The following is a 24,608-nucleotide window of genomic DNA, read 5'->3' on the forward strand; positions in this document are numbered from 1 at the left end:
TTGCATTCAGCGACAAGAGCGTTAGAGAGAGTCAGTACGTCGGATGATCATCACCCCACCTTATCTCCATCTCTTCTCAATTGGATGGATTAGATGGCGCACCATCATTCCAGAGAACACAGTTCCACTGCTCCACAGCTCAATGCTGGGTACCAGTAGATCTCCATGTTGATCTTCAGAGTGTCCTATTCTTTTGGCAATACTTCTCTGTGTACATGCATATCTGCACATCTGCGTCACCTACAGGTGCAACTTAAAGAAGCTGAAAGCATTTATTAGAAGGGGTGTCCACAAACATTTGGACATTTAGTGCACCTCAGAGAAAGAGACAGCTTTAGCAACAAGCACAGCAAAGCCTAGGTCTAGGTGACCTGCTGGGGGACAGAACGAGAAGTGGCACTGCAGTGCTCTTCCCACCTTCCAGCTTCAATTAGATAATTGACGGGCGCATGGGGGGAATGCAACAAGCCACTATCGCTACCTTTCCGCTTGTCCCCGCTTAATTGCAACATGTCTCGGAAAGAAGCAGCAAGAAGCACTTGAGTCATGGGAGCCACAGAGATGCAGAGATTACCTAGCTCCTTACTTTCTTATCTGAGAGAGCGAGAGAGAGTACAAGGAAGAGAGGAAGGAAGGCCTTCTCTAAAACTGCTTAAGACAACTCTGGCAGAAGCTTAAAGAGAATATTACTGATGAATTCCGTGACAAGGTTTTTGAGGAGGGAGCTCGCTTTTGAACACCAGAAGCACAGCGTAGCAGTAATGAACCACTGTAACTCCCAGGGAAAACAAAGCTTGTACCGTATTTCCCGAACATGCTTCTATGAATGCTTTTGATAAGGCGAGCTGGGAGGGTGGTGGGGTGGTGGAAACCAGCTAAACCAAAAACATCGATGTCATTGCAGCCTTCAGGGTATACTGGTAGTCTCTTGGCAGAAAGCAGGAGCTGGCTGCCCCCTACTGGCCTGCTGGAGAACACAAACTGACAAAGTGGATTATGCATTGTAGGATCCTTTCCATACTACACTTGTGCTTAAAACACACGCAAATGAAGGCACTAGCCAACTGCTTTGAGACGCTTCTTCAAAAACTTTCAAAAAAAAAAAAAATAAAAAAGTTCCTCATATGCTGAAGTAACAAACGGTGCCCTAAAATAGGACAGCAAGCTGCAAATTTCCCTATGGTCTGTGCTGGCTGGCATTTATAGGGCACAGGTTTGTGTTCTTTTGATGATGACGACAAGTATGGTGTCTTGCAAGACCGGACACAATAGCTTTGATCAGTAGGGAAAAAAAGGCATGATTACCACCGCTGATTACACGAGATGTGTGTCACTGCATCTTTATTTCCACGTTTTGCATCACTAGCCCATGGTTATGTATTCTGCTTGTCCAGCAGTTATCAGACTTGGCTGTGCATTGGGAGTGTTCGAGGTCCATGCTCTCTTCATCTTCCCAGCTGGAGCTCTGGCTCTACTCTTGAGGAGAGGAGTCCAGTGTAGTTCTGTGTGCAGAGGAGCCAGCTGGCAGGAAGAGGACGGGATTGCGGCTGTGGATTTGCTGATTTACGAAGCAGCAGCAGCACACAATGTAGGCAGTGGAACCAGGATGAAACCCAAAGTCCTTGGTCCTGGCGGAGTCCTGACATGCTCGAGCCGTTTAGTTTTACTGAGAGGTGCGACAGCCTAAGAGCTTGGCCCAAAACAAGCATGCAAGCAACTTTGGAGGGAAATAAAATAAATACATCCAAGACTTAAAAACCAAAAAGAATTATTACAGCATTACTTAAAAAAAAAAAAAACACTTTTCTGTCTTCTTTTCTTGTGTTATACATATATTTTATATATATAAATATATATATATATATATATATTTATATGTACTTGTATATTTTGCCATCACTCTCTCTTTGCTGGGCTGCTGGAAAGGGCAGGACTAGACAGTCTGTTCGGGCTGAACTAATGACATGCTGCAGGGACAAGAAAGGCTGAGAGAGGGCTTGTCTTGTCCATCTTTCCCGATAGTGTTGTGCAGAGGGGCGCAAATGCCTTCCTCTTTCACTTTATCACAGTCTCTCTTTTCATAATCTCGTTCTCTCTGTCTGGCAGAGGCGCCGAGAGGTTAGCAGGACAGGCTGGAGGCGGAGTGGAGCACAGCATAGGCTGGTGAAGTGCCCTCAGTTTGACTGGAGACAGGGAATGTCCACAGCGCTACTTCTTATCTGGTTGGAGTAAGAGAAGAATGCAGGGAACAGAGAAATCACAAGAAATCACATGAGAAATCACAAAAAGTGTTTGTGCTTATGTTTTTATAATGCTGTTATGCAGACTGTACAGTTCACGTGAGTATTAAAGCACATTAAACTATTACATTTGACTATTCTGGCATGTTCACATGTGCTTGCTCATGCTAAAAATGACATGACTTCACCTTTACTCTCCCCAGTGTCTCCGGACAACCCTGTTTGCCTTTGCCTTAACAGGCTGTAATACCGGCTCTCCACCTCCTGAAACAGAGTTAATAACCTTGTCAACACTCAATTTTCTTTCAGCTTATGCAGAGTTTCCTGTGTGTGTGTGTGTGTGTGTGTGTGTGTGTGTGTGTGTGTGTGTGTGTGTGTGTGTGTGTGTGTGTGTGTGTGTGTGTGTGTGTACAGACAGACCTTGAGGTGGTTGAGGTTGGCCTGCAGGGCACGCAGGTGTGTTAGGACCTGTCGACTGAGACGACATGTGCTCTCCACAGAGGCAGAGGAGAACCTGAGGCTGATTCCCGAGTCAGCAGCACAGCTTTGGGACAAACCTAGCTCCATTCCCCCAACATGTACATCATCATCAGTACTGCTCTCCCTGGATCCACCGTAGCCCTCCAGCACCAGATAACCAGCTGTTTCACAGACACACAGACATAAGCATGTGGACAGACACTGCACAACTGAAACAACTGGCAATTGCAGTTGTGGCTCATCAACCAACAATTTTTTAAAGGTTTTAAAATGTCTTTATTTTTGCACTGGAGCTATGAGCCTTACATAGCTAACATGGTACATGTTTTTACTTCATCAAATAACCGTATTGAGTTATAAGGTCATCTCACATGGACAGTATGCAACACTTTTATATTACTTCATAATTAAGATAAAAAATAAGTGCTAATATTAAAAATCCTTTTCTATTTTTTTTAACAATGGGTATTCTTAAAAAAATGTGTTCTTAAATATTGTCTTAACCTTAAAATCTCCCACACTGGTCTTAGAGTTCAGGATATAAACATCTAATATCTTTAAAACATCTAAAAGTTTAAATAGCTGAATTATTGTCTAATTTCACCGTTTCCTCTATTTTTAAATGCTTAGTTTGATTCTGTTTTTCTCCATTTTGCTCAGCTTTAGATGCAGCATAAAAGGCATCGTTGCCACTGGTGTACATAAGAAAACAATGAGGACTCTTATGAACTTCTAAGAGTTCGGGATATTTGGAATCTTTTTTTGAAAACTCTCCCGAGTCCAGCTCCGAACCGCCAAAGCAGGTTCTTTAGACTACTGGAAGTTTCAGTAGCAGGCGCTTACCACAGTCTTCGGAACCCTCATAGAAGCCTGTGTCGCCTAAAGCAGCATCCTGCGCCCTGCAGGCTGAACGGCCAGAGCTGTGCTCCACTGGCGTGCGCAGAGACGTTGTCCTGAGAAGACGTCCACCAGGTGGCCTCCCCAGCCTCTCTCCGTCGTCGTGTGCCATCAGCTGGGTCAACAGCACCTGCTTCAGTGCAGCCACTGACAGGGCAGATCAGAACACACAAACATGAAGGATTCTTACATCTTCAAAACAAGTCCCTACAAGGCACTTTGCTATTCTCATACTTCCCTGAAGCACTCCACATCTCTGGTGCTTTGTTCTAGATCCCTCTGGAGCTGTGCTTGCATTGTCTCAACAGCATTTTGTTGTGCACATGGTGTAGTATTTTGCATTATTTATAAAAATGTGTGTGTGGGCGGGCATGCACACAGATTTTATTTATTTATTTTAATGCTACTCACAGGTTTTCAGGGCCTCCTCAGCTCTACAGGAAGAGGATAGAGAGTATGCATCTCGTCCATCCAGCAGCTCAGGATCCAGATAAGAGCTTTCATCACGGCCCCCGTCCTGACCCTGCTCTTCTTCCTCGGGGTTGGAGGCGGGGCCGCAGCTGTGGAGGCTAGCAGACGTCCTGCCACGGCCTTTATCTGAAAACACAGAGCACAGGGCCAGAGGCTTAGAGATGGGCTGAGAGGAGCCAGGGTCAGTACCATCAGCATATATACAAAAAAAAGGTTGCCGTTACCGGAGCCGCCAGCAGAAACCCGCTCTGGCCCTTTACTGGGTTTCCCAGCTTCCATGCTTTCTCTTTCCCCACTTTAAACAAAAAAAAAGGTTAGTTGTCCGAGTTATTCAATATGACAGGTTTGCAGTGAGCAAGGTAGAAGGTAAGTGAGAGGTAAATATACCTGGACTGAGGCAGGGGGATGATGCCGCGGGGTTTGGCCTTCATAACTTCTGCTCGCTGAGTGATCTGCCTCTGCCACCTGAGGGAGAGAGAAGAAGGTATACTAACAAGAGCAGAGATAGTTATGCAGCTTGATTTTGTAGCATAATGGTGTAACAGCACTGTTTAAACCGGTGGTCAGCTGATAGGATGCCTGCAAGCTTCCTTCAGGTTTGTTCAACGGCAGCTGTGAAACCAGCCGTGACTTTCAATGTGGCTTAGGAGCTTCTCACCACCTTCCTCAATCTGAGGAATCTCTTTTCAGCTAAGAAACTGTGTGATGTTTCTGTCTAGTGCTGATTTGTTTGTTCAAGTGTATCTATTGAGGCAAACTGTCCTCAGGTTTAAAAAAAATGCTGTATATCAAAATTATTGTCCATGTTATAATTGCATTATACATTATGACAGGTAGAGACAGCATGAGTGCGATACAGCACAAAAGTGAAAGACAGTATGAAAAAGACAGAACAAGAGAGGCAAGAGAGACTAAACAAGAGGAACAAAACGAGTGAGAGAGACAAAGAATGAGAGTGCAGAAGAGAACAAGAGCGAGACACAGAACGAGGGACAGAACGAGAGCGACAAAGACTGAACACAAGAGACAAAACGAGAGCCCAAGAGAGAATTAGAGTGAGAACAAGAGAGTGACAGAAATAGAATACGAGTGCAAGAAAGAGCAAAAGAGAACGCAAGAACGAAAGCAAGATACAGAATGAGAGAGAATGCAAGAGCGAAAGAATGAGACAAAATGAGATAAAACGAGTGTAAGAGCCAGAACAAGAGAGCCAGCAGAGAGAAGCAAGCAAGCAATGAGGGGGACAAGCACTGAATTGAGGAACCAGCAGTGGCAGCACTTACGTTCTCTGTTCAGACACTGTCTGGGCCATCAGCTCATAGATCTGGGCTCCGTTGTCCGACATGGAGAGCACAAAGAAGGACCTGTTGTCTGTTTGTGGAAAGACAGCATGTTAACTGGTGTCTGCCATTTCTCACTTGATGTATTAAATGTGTGTGGGGTGGAGGTGTTTGCTCACCTGTAGCTACAGAGCGCACCAGCACGGTGCTGAGCTTAATAACAGGGCTGAAGATGTGCTGGGTGTCAACAGTGCCTGCCCGGTTCTTACTGTGGCATTTTAGAATCAGTCTCTCATCCTGCTTCTGCAACAGCACCAATATGTCCTCCAGGAGCAAAGTGTATAACTCTATACACACACACACACACACACACACACACACACACACACACACACACACACACACACACACACACACACACACACACACGTCCCAGATCATCGCAGAGCCCTTACTGTACATCAGAAAGAATAGTTTGTACACTAAGCATTCATTAGTGTCCTACCAACAGTCTTGTCTTTGTTCAACTTCCAGTTTAATGGACCTTCATGGATCAACTTCCTCTTGGTCAGATCCAGATTCTGAAAAGCAAAAGAGATCAGATTCAATTAGGGTACATTAGGTGATGTGAACAATTCTGAAAGGAAGCATGTACACGACATAACATAGTATGAAATTAAGCTGCAGCATATTATATACATTTCAGCTATCATCTTAGCTTGAGGAGTAACATTACTGACCTTAAACTCTGAGATGAGTGGATTCTCACTCTGCTTCAGGGAGGAGAGGTCCAGGCGACGCTGGTAGTCTTCCAGCCGCTGAATTATATATAACACACAAACAAAAGATTTTACCGGAGACAACAAGCACATTCATTGCAATGGAAATGTGTCACTACATCACCTAAAAAATAAACACCCCCTCTAAAGAATGCATTCCGCTACTTAAATTTACAGATGCGCAAATGCACACACGCACAGCTTGTCAAGGCCCTGTAGAGAAGTATTGTCAATAGAACAGATGTATACACACACAGACACATACAGACACATACAGACACATACAGACACATACAGACACACACCTGCACAAAGGAATGTTCTGGACTGGCTTAGCAGAGGAGAATGATGTCTGCTATGGCTAGAAACGGCATTAGAGTCACAATTGAGGGTTAACATGAGGTTACGAAGTGCCTTTAGGTTTTTGGTGGATAAGGGGAGACTGGCAGCTCAATCAGGCCAAAGTACTCACCTGCTTATTTTCAGACTCCTTCACTGCCTGGTTAACGTGGTTAAGAATCTTCCGACAGCAATCAGCCGCTCTCCTCACCTTGTCTTTCTCCTCAGCGTCATCTGCAGGCAATCGGGTGGGCAACCGGTCAGCACGTACACACACACACACACACACACACACACACACACACACACACACACACACACACACACACACACACACACACACACACACACTAAATATGGTATCCAAGAAAAAACAGGCCAGCCAAACTGCTCATATTTCCCTAGTGCATGAACAGACTGCTACAACAGAGTCCATTCCTGGGCTAAGACAAATAAGAGGGCATTAGTGCCTCTTAATTGCAGGTTATTTTTATACTCATTGTAGTTCTTTCAGAATGTCAAGTGGGCCAACATTTAAGTGACAGAATTTAAATGCTCTGTAACGCTCTTCCCAATTGTGTATTAGGCCCTTTCAAAAAAATTCTGAATTGCTAATCCCCGTTTAAGCAGAGTCCCACTGTATTTAGTTAGCAGTTGGCTAACAGCCAGTGCTGGTCCCATGAAAATGCCTTCAGTATTGAGAGCTGGGGTGGAAGTGGCTGAGCCTGTGTGGGCGCCCGTTCGGGCCGAAACGGGACGGGAGCGTCCTCTGGCAGCCCTTGCTGAGTCTGCCACAGCGGGGAACGTGGGCAAGAACAGCACAGCAGCAGGCCAGAGGAAGGACAGAGCCATCGGTGACGCTGATCTCACCACGTCACACCATCGGCAGACCACTCAGACGTGCACAGGACATTAGACTGATCCTGTAGTTGTAGATGCTCTACAGCAACAGCAAGCACTTGGTGGAATCACTAACAACGTGTGAGGGTGTACTACCACCATCAGTGCACATCTGAGTTAGAACAAGTGTGAGAGTAGGGGTGTTAGCAGGCTCACACTGAAAAATGAAATCAGCCCTGGACTTTTGTCTAGACCAGTCCACTACTATATGCCACATAGGTGGTGGTAGGTGTAGTGTTGTGAACAGGGACTGCCACGGATTTTGGGCCCCATGAAAAGATATTACACTGGGTCCCAGAAGTCTAACAATTACGTCAAAATACTTCATTAATATACAATAGCTTAGTCGTTAGACACATGTCAATAAATGTGCAGAAAATGTCGGTCACACAAATGACTGACTCACTGTGTAAATCGCACACAGGTTTGCACATCCGTATGTCTTGTTCTAGTATCTGGTAACACATTAACAGTATTTCAGTGAAGTAGCAGTCTTAAAGCTCTGAAAACACTTGGGTAAATATCTTGATGTGACAATGCAGTACTTACAGTGAGTAGATTTACTGTTGACATTTTGCATCAAGTAGACTTAACAGGTCACTTTCATAATGTTAAACCTAACCCAGCCTTACCCAAACCCAACATTAACCCTGGCCCTGATCCTAATCCTAAACTCAACCCAGAACCTAACCCTAATTATAATCCTGGCCATAATCCTGGCCCTAACACTCAACCCAAACCTTATCCTAACACTAACCACAACCCCGATCCCTTGCTCTCAACCTAATCCAGTGAAGCTCCAGTTCCAGACTGGCATCACCAGCTTGTTAAGGATGTTGAGATGGTCTGTATTAGACCTGTCAGGTGATCAGGGATTTCTCAGGCAAACATCTACAGATCTGAACTTGAAAACTCCTACTGAATTCAGCTGTGCATTTACTTTATTTGAAGTCTTCAGTAAATTTCTCTTGATGAATGTTCTGTTGCTGCTACCTCACAAATATGTTGTTGATGTTACTGAGAGTCTTAGAAATGTTTATTTCAGCTACCTAAAAATGGAATATTGCAAATAAAAATGTCACCTAGTATCTTATTTTTTTTATAATTTTTTTATGTATAAACACAAAAACACACACACACACACACACACACACACTCCCTAACATGTCTTGGTTGCCAAATAAGTGCTTTAAATAACTATGAAATGAACATCAATATAAGCGCGTAACCTTGTGTATGTCTATGCAATAGATAATCAGATGAGAATAGTAGTAAGAATGCATGTGTATGTGAGACAGCTACAAGTACCAGTGTACTTGGCGATGTTCTCCAGTAGTAGTGGGTACTTGGTGAGCCTCTGCATCTCGGCTGGAATGATGTCCTTCAGCTGCAGCCTCCGACACAACCGATTACTCTCCGCCTCCTGCGGACAGAACACACACAATGGCCCAAATGGGCCACTCAGGACAGTGCATGCTAATGGATGACAGAACCCCACGTTGAGCCACGTCACACCTCCTGCTCTGCAGAGCGCCTCTGGCATCTCATATCAAAACTTGAACATGCTTTTTGTCCTTCACTCAAGGAGGACTTCTGAAAATACGTCTCAGCGATGTCTTTGCATTTGGGTAGTTGGCAAACGATCAAAGCAGCACCAGAGGTTATATTCTCAAAGACTTTAGGAAAATAAGGGTCCCCTGTTTCGGTGGCTAAATGTCCTGGTTAGTAAGGCGCCTCTGAGTGCTTACATTGGTAAAATGCTTAGAACTATGAAACAGTCACTTGAGATGTCATTGTGTCCTGCACAGATTAACGCTGTGCTTTTCTCTATAAAAATAAATTGTGATTTTTGGAAAGCAACTCATTCTGGATGTAGAACACGACAGATGGTATAGTGCTCGGTCTACTGGCCAGCATCAGATTCATGGAGTCAAAACTAATAAACTGAAAGAGAAGAATGCATCTTCTGCACCCCGCAGAGAAGAATGGAATTTGTTCTATATCCACCAAATAAAGAACATTAGAAACAGCTGAAGAGAGTACAGAAGAAATGTTTCCTATACTCAGTCATGGTCAAAACAGTGTAGGTGGTTTCAGTTTGACATATAAAAGAGCTCCATGCTGTCCATATGTACCCTTAGCTTCAACATCGTAACGCGACCGGATTCTTCCACTCCACTGGCTTGTTTATTACAGCATACCAAGCTGGAACTGGAATCAGATTTAGGGTCGGACAGACTTCTCCTCACCTGCATGAAGGTGGTGAAACGCTGGTCCTTCTTTTGCCGGCTCTTAATTAGCTCCAGAGCGAAGGGCTGGTTGCTGCAGAAGGTGCCCACAGCTCGCTTCATCTTCTCCTCCTCTCCTCCGCTGAACTAGAATGGTATAATGTGGAATAAAAAAAGACTAAATAAGTTCCACACCATCCTGTGACTTATTAGGTGCGTTTTGAACGTCCAAGTTGCGAAACTGCAGAGATCTAATGAAATAATGTCAGATCTGTACAGTGGAATGTGTACAAGCTAGCAATCTTGATCCTAAATGTGTCCAACACATGCCTAAAACATAGATAAATAATAACTGCATGTATTCATGTCATTTCTCAATGAAATATATCCAAAAACTGTTTCTTAGAATAATTCATACACCCATCCAGTTGACAGAGCTCATGCAACCCAGTTCACCCTGCTCCCCTCTCCTCCAGAATATGGAGAGCTGGGACAGTTACCACTCACTCATGTACTGCATCAAAAACTGCCAAACACTCGTCAAAATGCCACTTACCCAAGACAGCAAATCATCTCCAATTTGGTCAACGACTGACGACTCGTTCTTCTTGCGTATCGCTGCCATCTGCTCTGATATTGTCACTGCAATTTAGTACAACAGATTCAATGGAATGATTAGTCTCAATGGGTATAGACTACAGCCATGTGGGTAGGAGTGCAACAAGCATGCATACCGTGGAGCTGGATGATCTCCTCCAGGTTGGTGAAGATGTTTTTGATGTCAGCAGGGGGCAGTATATTGTCTCGGGACAGTTTCTGGTAGAAGACGTTATCCAGGACTTTCAGCATGCGTACATGCGCACGCTCGGTGTAGAACAGCTCTGCAGAGATCGATTTATAATATAAGCAAACACATTTCTTCCCATTCTGAAAGTCTAGTACTTTTACAAAACTTATATGCCAAAGAAACTTAACTTTAATTTGGAGTGTTCTGCCAGTATACAGTAATGTACCAAATAATACCAAATAAGAAAAACACACCCAACATCTTGAACCCTAAGTGCAGATTTTTATTAATCTTAAAACATTAGAATAAAAATTGAATATTAATAATAATAAAATAAATAATTATATTATATAATAATAACTTTTTATTTAGCAAATGCAAATGCTAAAGTAATAAAACAATGCTTGCCCACCCTCTGCTACAGTACCAGGCTCTATTCTTTAGTATAGACTTTCCACTAGATTAGATTCTGGAACACTGCTATTGCACAGGCCAATGCCTGGGGGATCGTCATACCGATTTAGCCAATGCTTTGCACGGATCAGGTTGACCTAAGCTTTATATTGTTGCTGTTCAGCAAAAATCTTGTAACTAACTTTTTTTTTGCTGTTGACTTTTTGACCTCATTTACACCTGGTCACTTCAGGTATCAGTATCTGGATCCCATCACAATAAGATTTTCGCCACATGCATTTACACTTGGAAGTCAAATGTGTCTCTAGTTAGTCACGACTAAAATCTGGCTGCTGTGGGAGACCGAATATGCAAATTCCCTTGTTTCGCAGCAATTACTGTTGGTGTTGGAGTTGTACTGGGAGGGGTTTCGTTCTTCCAGTGCGTCTGCACTATTAACATGCGGATGAAATGCGTCTCAGATCACCTCTTGAAGTGATTTGAGGAATTTGAAATCTGGTTTAAATGAGTCTTGGGTGTGTTTACACCTGCATTTTTAAGTGTCTCTGCCTTATCAAGATATGCTAATACTCAAGATAAATGAAGTGACCAGAAGTAAACAAGGTACTTAAATGTGACCATTCTTTACATTGTGCCAAAATTTCAAGGAGAACAGACCAACAGAAATGGAATATTAAAAGTTAAGAAGGTTTTTGCATGACAGTTACAATATGCAGCTCCTTCATAGCACCCCAGCCCTTTTCTGTGGTGATTGTACAAGCGGTGTGTGCATTTAACAACCCGCGTCAGCAGCAATGGGTACGACTTAACGCAGCCGAATTCACTAACAATCAGAGAGACCAGTAGGAGAATTTAATATATGCATTAGCTTCATGCAAAATGCCAACTAATCACTTCCGATTCACTGAGAGGGTAAATTATTTAAAACAATGAAGTAAAACTAATTAGTCATGATGAAGCCTGAATAAAAAGTAACTTTCAGAACGTTTTCAGTGTCTTTTCAGTGTTTTCTGCACAAATTGTCATGTCTTAATTTTCTGTTGTGAGAAGCTACCGTTAATGACTTCCTGTCTCTTGATCTCGTGAGGAGTCAGTCCAGCCAGAACCTCACGCCCCACCAGCTGCTGCCAGTTCGGAGGATCCACATCAGAGTACACGCCACCACCGCCATCGTCCTCACTCAGCACCTCCTCCAGCCTGAGAGAGAAGAGCGAAGAAAGAAAGCAGAAGGAGATGGGACATTAGAGAAGATAAAAGAGGGACGCAGCATGAGAGAAGATGATGAATCACAGACCATGAACTAATGATTTGTTTATTGAGTATTGGACAGGCTCGGTGTTGGCGGGTGGAAGATGAAACACTGAAATAGAGAAGAAAAGAGCAGGCAACAGCCAGTACCTCCTGCTCAGCTTAGGCGTGCCCACATCCAGGAGTCTAGAAAAAAAACAGTACAGATCTATTCATTCCTCTCACACAGTCAGTTTCAAATTCCAAATTCTCCCTCTTACACGCACACACGCACACACACACACACACACACACGCACACACACACACACACACACACACACACACACACACACACACACACAGGTTTCTGCAGTTTAAACAAACAACGAAGAATCAATTTTAGTGCAGCACAGGCTGGTGCAAATTCATAGTGGCATTAAATTAACATCAGACATGAGTGAGCAAAGACTTGACTGCTGAGCTGGAGCAGAGCAAGGATCCTGGTGATGTACCTGTCTCCATCTCTCTCCTCTTCCAGTTGTTCCAGGGTGTAGGGTTGGTAATCACAGGGAGGGTAAGAGCCATCTAGTCCCTCTCCAGTCGGCACACCTTCACTGTGTCGTGGGACCACGGAGGATGGGCTTCCACCTGGAGAAAACACACACACACGCACGCGCACACACACACAAAACTGCTTAGGACACTCATTCAAAGAGTGACCAGCTGCTTACACACTTGGATGTAGAACAGTAGCTCCCAACCTTGGTCCTGGAGTATCTCTGCTCTGCTCAAACACATGCAATCCATCTAATCAGCTTATTAACAAAACCTTCCTGAGTTGAAGTGGACATGTTACAGAATAGAAAACACAATAGTTTGCAATAAACGAGCAGGTGTCCACATAGTGCACCACGCATTTTAAGCTCATGATGTTATAAAGCTGTGGTTCTCAATCTTCTTATTTTGAGAATGGCTTTTCCATAAAATCCCCCTGGCCAAAGAGGTCTCTTTCCAGGCCAGTTAAACAAGTGTCTGCATGAATGAAAGAAGCGTGAGAAGATACGGTCTTCAGTAAGTGCAGATTGCTGCAGTGTGAAATATTATCCATACGGCTTGTTTCACTACCTTACATGTGTAGAAATGCTACATGATTTTTAGCTCACTACGCTACTGCACGTCTGTAGCTGGCTTGTCAGAAAAAGTCTTGCAATATTTGGATGCCTGCAAATATTCCTATTTACCTAAACACTTAAAGAACTGGCCTGAATGAGCCACTGCAGTGGTAGTCTCAAAAATTTAAGCCCTAGCAGAGAGTGAAACAATTCCAAAACATGTCATCAAATTGTTAGATTCATGCTTTACCTATTTTAGCCTGCTAGCACCAGTCTGAAGACTGATACATGGACCTGATCTTAACAGATCTTATGAGAGTAAGTAAACAAAACGATGCCGAGCAGTGGGTCTGCTTGAACATCAGTGCCTACAATCTATAGGTAAAGGTGATGAACTGGGATGATTATGGTGATTTGCATTAAGAGGTACAGTACTTACCATAGTCTGGGTCTCTTAAAGCAGTGTCTGAGGATGGGCTGTAGAGGGTGCTGCACGGAGATGCAGCATTGAAAGCAGGGTTCTGGGTGAGGTCTGATCCCTCACTTGACTGGCTGCCCCGCAAGCGCACGCCATCTACTGGCTCGCACGTACCAATCACCGGCTGGGACAGCTGCTTCTGCGGCCTCTGCTTGTTACCATCTACAGAGCGACCAGCTTCTCACACACACACACACACACACACACACACACACACACACACACACACACACTAATTATTGTAAATAATTTTTACCTTTTGTAAAACATATTTTACTGCCCGTTTAATACAGTCCATATATAGAAACTAAGCTTTAAAGGCTGGGTAAGAGGGTACCTGATTTTATTTAAGTGAAAATGTTTTTTTTATGATTGTATGGGCGATTTTTTATGTCATTTTTTATTGTAAGGTAAACAGGCAAACTGTCCCGTGGTGTGACCGTAATAAGTGAACTGTCATTTGACATTTCTAAAATTAATTAGTAACACCTGGAACTGTTTATAAATACCATTGGCATCATATACATTTATTTAACCAATATATAAATTCACAAGACTTGTAATGAAAATGCCATCCTGTGACCTGACATGGACGATAAGGTTTCATCAGGTACTTTTGTCAAACAAGAATCAGGAAGTCCCTCAGCTATACGGCTGAGAGGCTGAATGTCACACAACAGGACTTTTAATTAATAAGAAATTTACATTTGTCAGTTTTGTCCTGCTGTGTGACAGTTGTGTTACTAGTCATATGCCTGTTTTTAAAACGTAGACTACATAATACATTTACCCCCTGTTTTTGTATATGAAATACCAGTGATACCAGATTTTAAGAATGACTTTTAATGCCCTGAAAAAGAAGACTGCATAGAATACTGTCGAAGTGACATTATTGGGGCAATTTCAGAATTGTATTGTTTTAAAGTCAATGTTACTTGTCCAAACACATGTCCACCACCTGTCCAAAGTGTCAGTTAAAAATGTTAAAAATGTCCTTAAAATGTTTAAAACGTTCAAACATTGTGTCCAAAATGACCTCTGGTTTAGTTTATCTTGTGTTTATGGCCACACTTATAATGCAGGGGGAAAAAAAAGGAATGCCTACAAAAATGTTACATTAATTAATATGTCGCTGACAAAGGTGATTTATGCAAAGTAACTGTATTGTTCTAAAGCCACAATCAATTTTTACTAATTATATTTCTACAGAAACTCATCTTGTCCTGTGGTGTGACGTCCTATAATGTGGTGTGACATCACTTCATTCAACTAATTAGCTAAGGTATTTAACTAAAAAAAACCTTATTTTTATCAGAATGTTTTTATTTTATGAGACAGTTTCACAAGTGTGAGCAATAGGAAAAAGCTACAAGTAAAGATGGAACTGAAAAACTATGTTGCATTTTATTTTTATATTTTAACATGATTTATGATACGATGATTTATGGTACAATTTATGGTGGAAAAAGAAAAATATCTGGCAAACACTAGCAGTCCTTATGAATATTAGTAGTGTGTTTAAACCCCCAGTACGCAAAAACAGCCTGTTTGAAATTTCCCATTTCTCTTATGTCACAGGAACCAATGCATTGTACATGTATTCATGTCCATCATACTGCAGTTTAGCCCCGCCCCATCACATTGTACTTTTTATTGTTTTGAGGGATTATTCAATGAGACACAATACAAGAGAGTCATTCCCAACAGTCCTCAGGTGCTTTACAGGTGCTGTAATGTCAGAATGACAGCTGTCATGCTTACCGGATGGTGCATCAACTCGGCTGGGCCAGCGTGGAGGTCCCAGGATGGCGAAACGGGGCTTCTTCACCTTCTCTTCTCCCTCCTTTTCTGGCTTGCTGATCTTCTGCACAGATTTCAGCAAGGGGAAAATAGTGACACCTCAGGTGATTGCTATGAAACCAAAGACTAACTCAAAAGACATCCTCAAGCACAGAGCAAGTAGAGAAGAGGAAAAAAGTTCTACCTTTATCTTGGGGAGGAAATTGATGCGAACACGTTTGGACTCCAGATTGCGCTGCTCCTTGCTCCTCACTCCCAGTTGCTTCATGTAGGTTAATATCACATACTGTACTGTGGTGCTGGAAAGATTCAAAGAAGCCCTTTTCAAAACACATTCTCATCTCTACGTCTTCTTACTACACAACCAGAATCAGAGGCCCAGCCTAGCAAAGCAAACCCAGCTGAATCTGTAGCATGCTGATGTAGAGTATCCTCATTTAGCTTGCGTACTCCACTAGCTTCAAGCCTGTTGAGTATTGCAGACTCCATGTGGCCACCTCCTTCTGTTCCACAGCCCTCCCATCTTACTGTGCCTTCTGCCATATGTCACAATCTCACTCTCTGCTCTTCTCTCTTGCCCTGCACGTGTCCTGTACATTCATAAATCATATGGACTATGGTGGAGCCAGATGGCATCTTAAATATGTTTGCCTAGATTGTTCTAAATGAGGAGGCAGACATGCATGAAGACAGGGGCTCTCAGAGAGCTGCTCAGCAAGTAGTGTTTTGCTTACTCTTTTTGCCTTTTTGACCCAAGCTAAAATGTAAACAAACACCTCTGATTTGCTTAGCTTTTACATTTACATTATTTGCTGCTTAGATACTTCTAAAGTATTATTCTAAAAGAATGAGTGGCACTTTGTGCAGGAGATGTTAGAGATATGTTATTCTCACCACTTTTCCTCCTCTGTGGCTAGCGAAGTCAACCTGTTGCAGAATAAAGACATTTAAATGAAGAGCAATCTTTAGGGCCAAGCAATATAGCAGATATATTAGTCATTGTCATATATTAGCCATTTTTATATCATTATGATATTTCAAGAAGATTTAATGATAAGTCATTTAAACAAGCCATTTCCTGCTACACGGCTACACAAGACAAAACCTTAGTCTAGGTCTTACACTAGGCCTCAACCGATATAACAGTTGGCTCTCATTTTGGCTGATATTAAACAAAGCCAGAACTTAAAACCACTAAAAAGCTAGGACCTTACCCCTGGTACTCCACATTTTTAATAATAGTCAATGTACGTAGAGTTTAAAAGGTGTGACAGCTGAGAATTAACAATCCTAGTAAAGCATAAAATCAACAAAACCACTAGAGAATAAAACTCAAATCTAAAATTAAAATGATATTAGCTAATATTACCAATCATTAAAATGATTTTTCAGCCTATAAACTGTTTCAAGCACAACTTTAGATGGCCACGGCACATCTGGAAGCTTCCTTTTAACAAAGCAAGCAGTGTTCTCCAGTTTACTTTAAATACATACAGTACTGTACAAAGGTTTTAGGCACCTGCAGAAATTCTCAGTGAAACATCATTATTACAGTAAATACAAAAAACATCAATGCAAAATAGGCCTCATGTCTCAGCATTCATTTAAACATTCTCAAAGCTCCCCTAATGGAAGTCTAGTATTATTTGGTGAGCTGGTGATAGAAAAAATAAAAAAATAAATAAAAAATCCTGGCACTGAATGGGTTGTTCATTAATCCAACTCAAAGGAGATGAAATACTTTCTTCAAAATGATAAATTTTTGGCACTTTTTACTGTATTAATGTTGACCTGCATCTGTTCTAATGCGATTTTTTTAGTAAGTAAAGTAAAAACACTTAATTCCAAAACCAAATGCTTTTAAATAACATGGGTAGGTGATTCTGAAGTACTGTACGTTATCTGTGATATCATCTTTATCGTGATACCACATTCTCATTTCACCCATCCAAAGCCTGTGTCTACTATAGTGGTAAAAGTGGCTCTTACAGGACATCATCTATCTTGGAGAGGATGTTCTCAGCGCAGGATCTTTCCCTCTCCAGGGCAGGGCTGTCTCTAACCTGCTCCATGTCCAGATGAGCCAGTTCCCCATCAGCTAGGGTCAGCCCCATACTGCGCTTCTGTCTGCATGACCACACACACACACACGCACGCACAATTTGAAGTGCTTTCATAGTTAAAGGAGTAATATAGGTAAGTGGTAAGTGAGTAGCAATGTCAGCACTCTCACCTGAAGTCCTCCAGAATCCTCTGGACCTCAGGAAGAAGCGTGTCCTGCATTGTCTGAACATACTGTCTGTGCAAGTCCTCAGGAATTAACTCTGGCCTCCGCCGCTCTACGGACAGCATGCAAGCACAGAGTCACACATGTAGAGTACTTGCAGCATTTGGTCTCTCTTTTGCCAGCACGTCCAACTCACGTGGCATACAGAGAGCAGTCTGAGCGAGTAAGCACTTCATAGGCTAACATGGTAATTATGTGGACAGAAAGCCCCCAACACAATTACGACTCCTCCACTGAGTACTGAGAAATGATTATTTGGGCTGCAGTTTTAAGAAATACACACACATTCAAACATTCAAATTCATAGCAGGAAAAGCTGCAGGGCAGGGAACAATCTCTCGCCGGGAAGAGATGCTTGAAGAGCACATTACAAATAAACAGCACACGACTCGAAAACAACTAATTACAACCTCAGTTTACATTGTTAATTATTTCCAGCACTTTTTTAAAATGAGATTTCAAGTCTGAATGCACACTTACCCAGTTCAGAGGAGATGGATTCAGGCACAGCTACTTTTAAGTTCTGTCGAATGAGAAGTAATTGCAAGATTAACAAGAGAAAAGGGTTCATATAAAATTATTCATAAGCATTGTGACTGTAATGTGATGAACTGCCTACAGAGGCAAGCATATTATGTTCATTCATTAGTCAAACATGGAAGAGCAATCACAAAATAAGTGTACATGGACGCAGATCTAGTTAAACAAATCACTGACTAGCAATAAACTTACAATGTGCTTTTAATTAGCTCTACATACAGGTTTAAGCAGAATGCTAGAGCAGTTGTAGACAAATGCCACCCCCCACAACATCCCCCCTCCCAAACCACTAGATAGATCCCTCTATCTATTAAATATTATTAGCACGCTCGGAGGAAAACATGAACTGATAATTCAAGTGTCTTCTAACAGTCGGCCTCAACAATGCTGAGTTATGGGGGAGAGGGAGGGCCATCCTACCCACCCTGAGAGATAGAGAGATAGATAGAGAGATAGAGAGATGGATGGATAGATGAATAACCTGCACCCCCCCGATGGGATCAATGAGCATAAAGGATTTTTGGACCCAACAGAACTCAGAACAACAGAACTCCTGGAAGTCCTGGAAGACTGCAAAGTCTGGTAGTTGCACAAACCTGCTTCAATTCATTAGTTAATTACCAGGCAAAGTTTGTGTGTTTGAGTAGGGTGATTATTAATTACTTAAGATTAGGAAACAAATAAGGTTTGTAAGTGAGCACACACGTACATGAGCACACACTCCACCTAGTCCGAAATCTATGTGATGCGGGGACTGATCTCTGCTTAGACAGGTAATGGCATACAGACTGTGAAGACGAGAACATCTATGAGCAGAGAGGTGAAAACAAGCTTTACTCACAGCCCCCCGGTCAATGAAAAAGGTAAGAAAGTCCAAAAAGATGCGGCGAGTTTCTTTGGAGTTGGTTTGCTTGTAGAGGTCAGCGTAAAGATAGCAAAGCTGGAAGAGAGAGTTTTAAATGAGGCACAAATAGAAACAAATACTTGTAAATGCTCCTTCGTTCCTCTACAGTATTAATAAGAAATGTAAGTGAAATGTTAATGTTATTCACAACACATTAAATATCTAGTAGAGCACGAAACCCAGCAATCTGCACGTTAACTTCTTTCCTGTGCGGCCTGTTAATTTTTTGCCACTTTCGTTAATTTTCGTTGCCACTGTTTGTCAAACTGTCCCTTTAAGGCAAGATGATGCAGTTCTTACCACGGGAGCAGGGTCGAACTGAGAGATCACATGGTGTAAGAAGGTTGCGAGGTGGGCGGGCCGTGACTTAAGCTGTTCTATACTCTGAAAGCAGCTACACTGGCCGTTCACCTGAAACCAGAGACAGAAATGCATGCAGTACCAATTTAGACATTTATGAGACACAGATGATGTTTAAAACAGATGTGTTTATAACCTCCTAGATTATTGTATTGAGAATGTAGTTATTTCTTTCTGCAGTAAAAATCAATAAAATGCAGATATTGTAGAACAATAGGCAAGCCTCACCAAAATCTTTCGACATCTAAGAAATGAGTCACCCCCCCCCAAAAAAAAACCACAATGACACTACAATTATACTACAATATTGTTTGATAAATGTGAAGATTTAAAGCACCTGCATTTACAAAATTCCCTCAAATGTATCACTATATTAACTTTTATTCAACATATGACAAACTGCAATACAGTAAATTCAGTATAACAGGACCAACCATGCAATGTAATTATAATTGCAGTTAGTCAGTGTCCTTTAAGTGTAAACAGTATCCATGATACACCATTCAGAAAAGCATATTGTGGGTAATATCGTCTTACTGGTTATATCTATAGTCATACTGTTACCGTCTTTCGTATCGTATCGTATTTTAATTCTACTTAAGCTTAGAAACTAAAATTCTACCAAGCAAAGCTACACAATTTTTGAATTTTAATTTACTTCATAGATAGAAGAAAAACGTTCAACCAGAGCTCTCTGGCTAGCCAAGCCTAACTAAATAGCTAGATGTTGTTATATATATATATATATATATATATATATATATATATATATATATATATATATATATTTTTTTTTTTTTGTCATTTGAGATTAAGAACAACAGCAGCATTTCATCAAACCTAAATCTGCTGCTCATGTTTTATTGTCAGTGCTTGTAATTTAATTAATGTATTATTCAAGCTAAGCTAATGAATACTTTTAGTTGAGTATTCATTAACATCAATTTTGTTAATTTTTCTTGTAATCAATTAATGACGTCTTTGTCCCTGTAACCTTTTTTGTTTGTTTTACCATGCAATCATTTAATAATTCAAAGCACTATACCTGTTCCTGATCTGAGTCAAAGTAGTCATCCTCAGCTCCAATGATTTGAGAGGTCAGGCGATAGGAAGGTGTCCCCACAGTGGAATGGAGGTGGGAGTCCTGTGAAGGGGACAGAGTTATGAGCATGCCAGACTATGAGCAACTCTGCGAGTGGGAGAATCAGAGTGAACTGTAGTGTCTGACCAGGTCAGAGGTGTCCTCTGTCTCAGGGGAAGGGCAGGAGTTGAGGCTGTCGCGGGGCGTGCTCTTTGGACTGCTCGAGTCTCTTCGACAAAGGCTCTCAGGAGAGGCCGGGTGGTAGCTTCTAAGGACCTGTGAACCAACAATAACAATGCATAGGCATACCAGCAGTATAATTACACTTCAAACAACTAAACAAAAGCAATGACTCATATTTCCAGTCTTGGGTACCCAATATTGTGCATGTTTTGCTGTTTTCTCTGTTCTAATTCAACTCTATAAGTAGCAAACAACCTGTTCTTACGTTGAGTCAGATGGTCAGAGTAGGAAAAGCCAACATCTGCATAACTTGGGAGTGGGAAATAATGATCGAAGAATGAACTTCTACAGTACATGGACTGTAGAAATAAATGGACGATGACCTTTTCCCAGTAACTAAGCATTATAAACATCGTCCAGCATAGCGTGGCACTTACAGAGTTCCAGAACCCATCAGAATTGGCCTGGTCAACATCCAACACACCACCATCCTCACTGTCCCCTGTATGTAGACCATCCTGGAAAGCACATTTACAGTGAGTTTGTAGACAATATCTTATGGAAATGGAAAATACAACACTAAGTATTTGTCCAGAATTAACGTAACATGATCTCTATATACTGATCTTATGGACAGGCAGTACAGATGACCCTGCAGATACAGTGTAGATCTGTCCTGGGATCTCACAGGAAAATACAACAAAAGTTCTGATTATCTACTTTGAAGTGAAATTTGAAGGCTGCTGAGGGCTCATACAACTGTAAAGTAATTTATGCATAAATACACTCACGGTCACGCTGCACTGCAGTTACTGGCACAAACTGAGGTGCAATACGTTTGAACACACGGTGTTACTTTTTATTTTTAATAAATTATTAAATAACAAATGAATAAATCATTTGAAACATCTCTCTTTGACTTATATTACACTTTGTATGAGGATCTGAAACCATTCAGTGTGGCAAATATGCAAAAATGAAGTAAAACAGGAAGCAGACAAAAGCTTTTTTAGAGCACTGTATGTAATCATCTGAGAATTGTGGAGAATTTTGTAGTACCTTTGTGGCCCTGCTGAGCTGGTCTTGCAAAAGTGGAATGTGTTTTTTGGCTTCCTGGATGTCCCTCAGTAGTTTGGGTGTTGGGTTCCTGCTGTATTCCTCTTTCATCTCCTATAGAAATGTCAGACGAAAAAAAAAAAAAAAGTATTAGGACAAATACCTTTAAATATTATTGTATTAAATGTACATTATGTACTTTTTACATGTATGTAAAAAAAATCTATATTCATAAAATATTTATGGGGCTTTTAAATAATATAAATAGTTTTCACAGCTATAATCATTCATCTGCAAAGTCTATATAATACTTATAATTATTAATATACATTATGTAGACCATCCTGAAAGCACATTTACAGTTACAGTAGACAAAATCTACAAAGTATGCAGAAAAACCTTGATATGTGAAATGGTATATTAAATGAAATGGCATATACAACACCAAGTATTTAAATAAGCACTGTTTGCTTATTTTGTAAACATGCATCTGCAGTATATTGTCCATCATCTCCTGAAATGATAGAAAATATACTAACGTTACAACAACATCCATACCGTATTCACACCGAATCTGATACTGGCGCTTAACCACAGTATTGTATCAGCAATAGAGAACACTGATAGCATGAAGCAGTTATTGACGTGAACAACATGTTGGCGTTTTGGGATTATTTCATGCTTAAAAAAACACCCACTGCAAAATCTGCAGCTCCAGTATTTCAAGGGGTGACTGACCTAAATGCCTGTTTAATGACTGCTGTACAAACCAGATTGAAGAGTGCATCTTGCCTGGTTGACAACAGGAGTTAAAAGCCACTCATCAAAGCTTAGTACTTTTATGCAGAGACAAGCATCTAAATGTTGTAGAAAAATGCTGTACAGACACTTTTTGTTTATAAATTGTAGCAATTTTGCATGAAATGGTGAAGAAAAAAAAAAAAATCAATCTGGTTCTGGACTCAAACTTCCAGTCATTTATAACCACATTTTATCCATACATAATTCCTATTTATTTACTGAATAACTACATGTGCCTTTACCTTTACACATACCACATTTAAATTAAGAAAATAAACGATGTAGTCATTCCGCCTTATTCTGCACTATGTAGAAGTGTCAAACAAATAAAATCAACATCATCGTGCATCATCAACTTTTGTGTAAGACTATATTAAAATCACCTAAGAAGCCCAATAAACACTTTGTGTGAATGTCAATAGCATAACCCTTCATTAACACGTTCTCTGTGGACTCACAGGGAGCTTAGCAAAAGACGGCCTGTCTCTGATCTACAGCACTGTAGCTACCAGTTAGCTCACAACAGGAAAAGCCTCATTCTTACATCTAGAGCTAATACTTTGAGCTGTGTGGTTACATACAACTCTTTGACTTCAGGCAGCACACGGAATACAAACACACCAATGCTTCGGAACTGTTTAAAGTTTCAACTTAACCTTGGTTAAGTTTCAGCGGCCACTGGCGGCACACTCACCTGTAACTCCAGACGCTCTTTGATCAGCATCCTCTGCAAGGTGTCTATTTTTAGGTTGTGGGCAATGTGGTTCTCCTCCTGAAAGACCCGGAATAGCATTCAGGGTTAGGCCAAAGACACAAAAGGTGTCCGGGAGGAGCAGATGATTGAGGTAAAGCAGTGATCATCAGAGGAGGAAAAGAAAGCGAAAGTAACATGGGGCTCCTACCCATGTTGCAAGCGGCGAGGAGGCACGTTTTGAAGCGTTGTACTCTCGGCTGCCCGTGCTGTGCCTTGGAGAGTGAGGGGATGTGACTGAGGATGCACCATGATCCTCTAGAGGCCCCAAGTTCAAATTAACCTCAGAGAGAGGGATCTGGGGTAGCCCAGGAGGCCGGCCCAATACCGTGAGGGCCACATAGGAGCCCGCTACAGGAATGAAAGAATGGGTCAGTGCATTTGGCTAGGTTGTTGGAAAGTAATGCAAGAAGATGCAGAGCCATGTCTACATTTCAGTCAAAAACTCACATTTGATTAACTTCACCACTTCAACATGATTTGAATGAGTCACCAGGGTTCCATTCACCTAAGCGAGACAAAACAAATCTATCAAAATACCTTCAAACGCAAAACACGATCATGTGAAGATTCAAAAGCTGCGTGTCGTTATGCACAGATGTGGCCAGCAGGTGGCAGCTGTAATGGACACAGTTCAGTGAAGTTACAGAACTGGAGAAACAGTGCTCACTCACATAAGGTTATAGGCTTACCTTAATGATCCTGTCTCCAGTCTGAACCCCAGCACGCATAGCAGCGCCATCTACAGAGAGAGGAGACGCACATAAAAGTGAGTGCCACATATTTCATGATTACATTAGTTTCGAGAAATGCCAGCAAGGCCCTGGACTTCAAAGAGATGGAAAGGGACAGCGTGTTCTATTCGATTCCCACAGAGGGGTTGAGAGCAGGAGCGGCTAAAAGCTCCACCCTGCAAAGACCGCTGATTATGGGATAACACTGAGAACAACATTACAGGGAGAAGCATTAGAGTGTGTTATTAAAGAGACACACGCATACACACAATAATTCCTGCCCTCTGCCGCTTCAGAAACACCACACTTTGTCAAACACAAATCATGCTGATGCCTGTAGATCAGCACCTGTAACATAACAGGAAATAAAACGTAGCGCAGCACCCTCCCGCACCCTCCCCACACCCTCCCCAAAGCAGCACCAGAATGCATGGAACAACAATCGATGCTGTGCTGTGTTACATAAAGGGAAAGTCT

At 41.7% G+C, this 24,608-nt stretch overlaps 1 protein-coding gene across 3 annotated transcripts in view; it reads right to left on the reverse strand.

Annotated features, from left to right (window-relative positions):
• Window positions 1-1,324: 1,324 nt before the first annotated feature.
• arhgef12a (Rho guanine nucleotide exchange factor (GEF) 12a) overlaps window positions 1,325-24,608 on the reverse strand; it is a 48,281-nt gene continuing 24,997 nt past the window's right edge. For all 3 annotated transcript variants that reach the window (XM_072692121.1, XM_072692122.1, XM_072692123.1), the window contains 36 exons: window positions 24,090-24,139; window positions 23,848-23,905; window positions 23,549-23,748; window positions 23,341-23,418; window positions 21,849-21,959; window positions 21,227-21,307; window positions 20,754-20,882; window positions 20,571-20,669; window positions 19,466-19,576; window positions 19,103-19,201; window positions 18,202-18,244; window positions 17,668-17,773; window positions 17,424-17,561; window positions 16,329-16,361; window positions 15,619-15,733; window positions 15,396-15,498; window positions 13,596-13,811; window positions 12,557-12,692; window positions 12,214-12,249; window positions 11,870-12,012; window positions 10,349-10,495; window positions 10,171-10,256; window positions 9,636-9,761; window positions 8,695-8,809; window positions 6,620-6,720; window positions 6,109-6,186; window positions 5,874-5,949; window positions 5,548-5,715; window positions 5,372-5,459; window positions 4,476-4,553; window positions 4,313-4,383; window positions 4,029-4,214; window positions 3,564-3,764; window positions 2,661-2,881; window positions 2,429-2,504; window positions 1,325-2,219 (listed from right to left, as the gene is read on the reverse strand). In XM_072692121.1, the coding sequence (XP_072548222.1) occupies window positions 2,209-2,219; window positions 2,429-2,504; window positions 2,661-2,881; window positions 3,564-3,764; window positions 4,029-4,214; window positions 4,313-4,383; window positions 4,476-4,553; window positions 5,372-5,459; window positions 5,548-5,715; window positions 5,874-5,949; window positions 6,109-6,186; window positions 6,620-6,720; window positions 8,695-8,809; window positions 9,636-9,761; window positions 10,171-10,256; window positions 10,349-10,495; window positions 11,870-12,012; window positions 12,214-12,249; window positions 12,557-12,692; window positions 13,596-13,811; window positions 15,396-15,498; window positions 15,619-15,733; window positions 16,329-16,361; window positions 17,424-17,561; window positions 17,668-17,773; window positions 18,202-18,244; window positions 19,103-19,201; window positions 19,466-19,576; window positions 20,571-20,669; window positions 20,754-20,882; window positions 21,227-21,307; window positions 21,849-21,959; window positions 23,341-23,418; window positions 23,549-23,748; window positions 23,848-23,905; window positions 24,090-24,139 (3,914 nt within the window). In that variant the 3' untranslated portion in view covers window positions 1,325-2,208. The remainder of the gene's footprint in view (window positions 2,220-2,428; window positions 2,505-2,660; window positions 2,882-3,563; window positions 3,765-4,028; window positions 4,215-4,312; window positions 4,384-4,475; window positions 4,554-5,371; window positions 5,460-5,547; window positions 5,716-5,873; window positions 5,950-6,108; window positions 6,187-6,619; window positions 6,721-8,694; window positions 8,810-9,635; window positions 9,762-10,170; window positions 10,257-10,348; window positions 10,496-11,869; window positions 12,013-12,213; window positions 12,250-12,556; window positions 12,693-13,595; window positions 13,812-15,395; window positions 15,499-15,618; window positions 15,734-16,328; window positions 16,362-17,423; window positions 17,562-17,667; window positions 17,774-18,201; window positions 18,245-19,102; window positions 19,202-19,465; window positions 19,577-20,570; window positions 20,670-20,753; window positions 20,883-21,226; window positions 21,308-21,848; window positions 21,960-23,340; window positions 23,419-23,548; window positions 23,749-23,847; window positions 23,906-24,089; window positions 24,140-24,608) is intronic.

This window comes from Salminus brasiliensis, chromosome 11 (genome assembly GCF_030463535.1).
Source record: "Salminus brasiliensis chromosome 11, fSalBra1.hap2, whole genome shotgun sequence".
Lineage (NCBI taxonomy): Eukaryota > Metazoa > Chordata > Actinopteri > Characiformes > Bryconidae > Salminus > Salminus brasiliensis.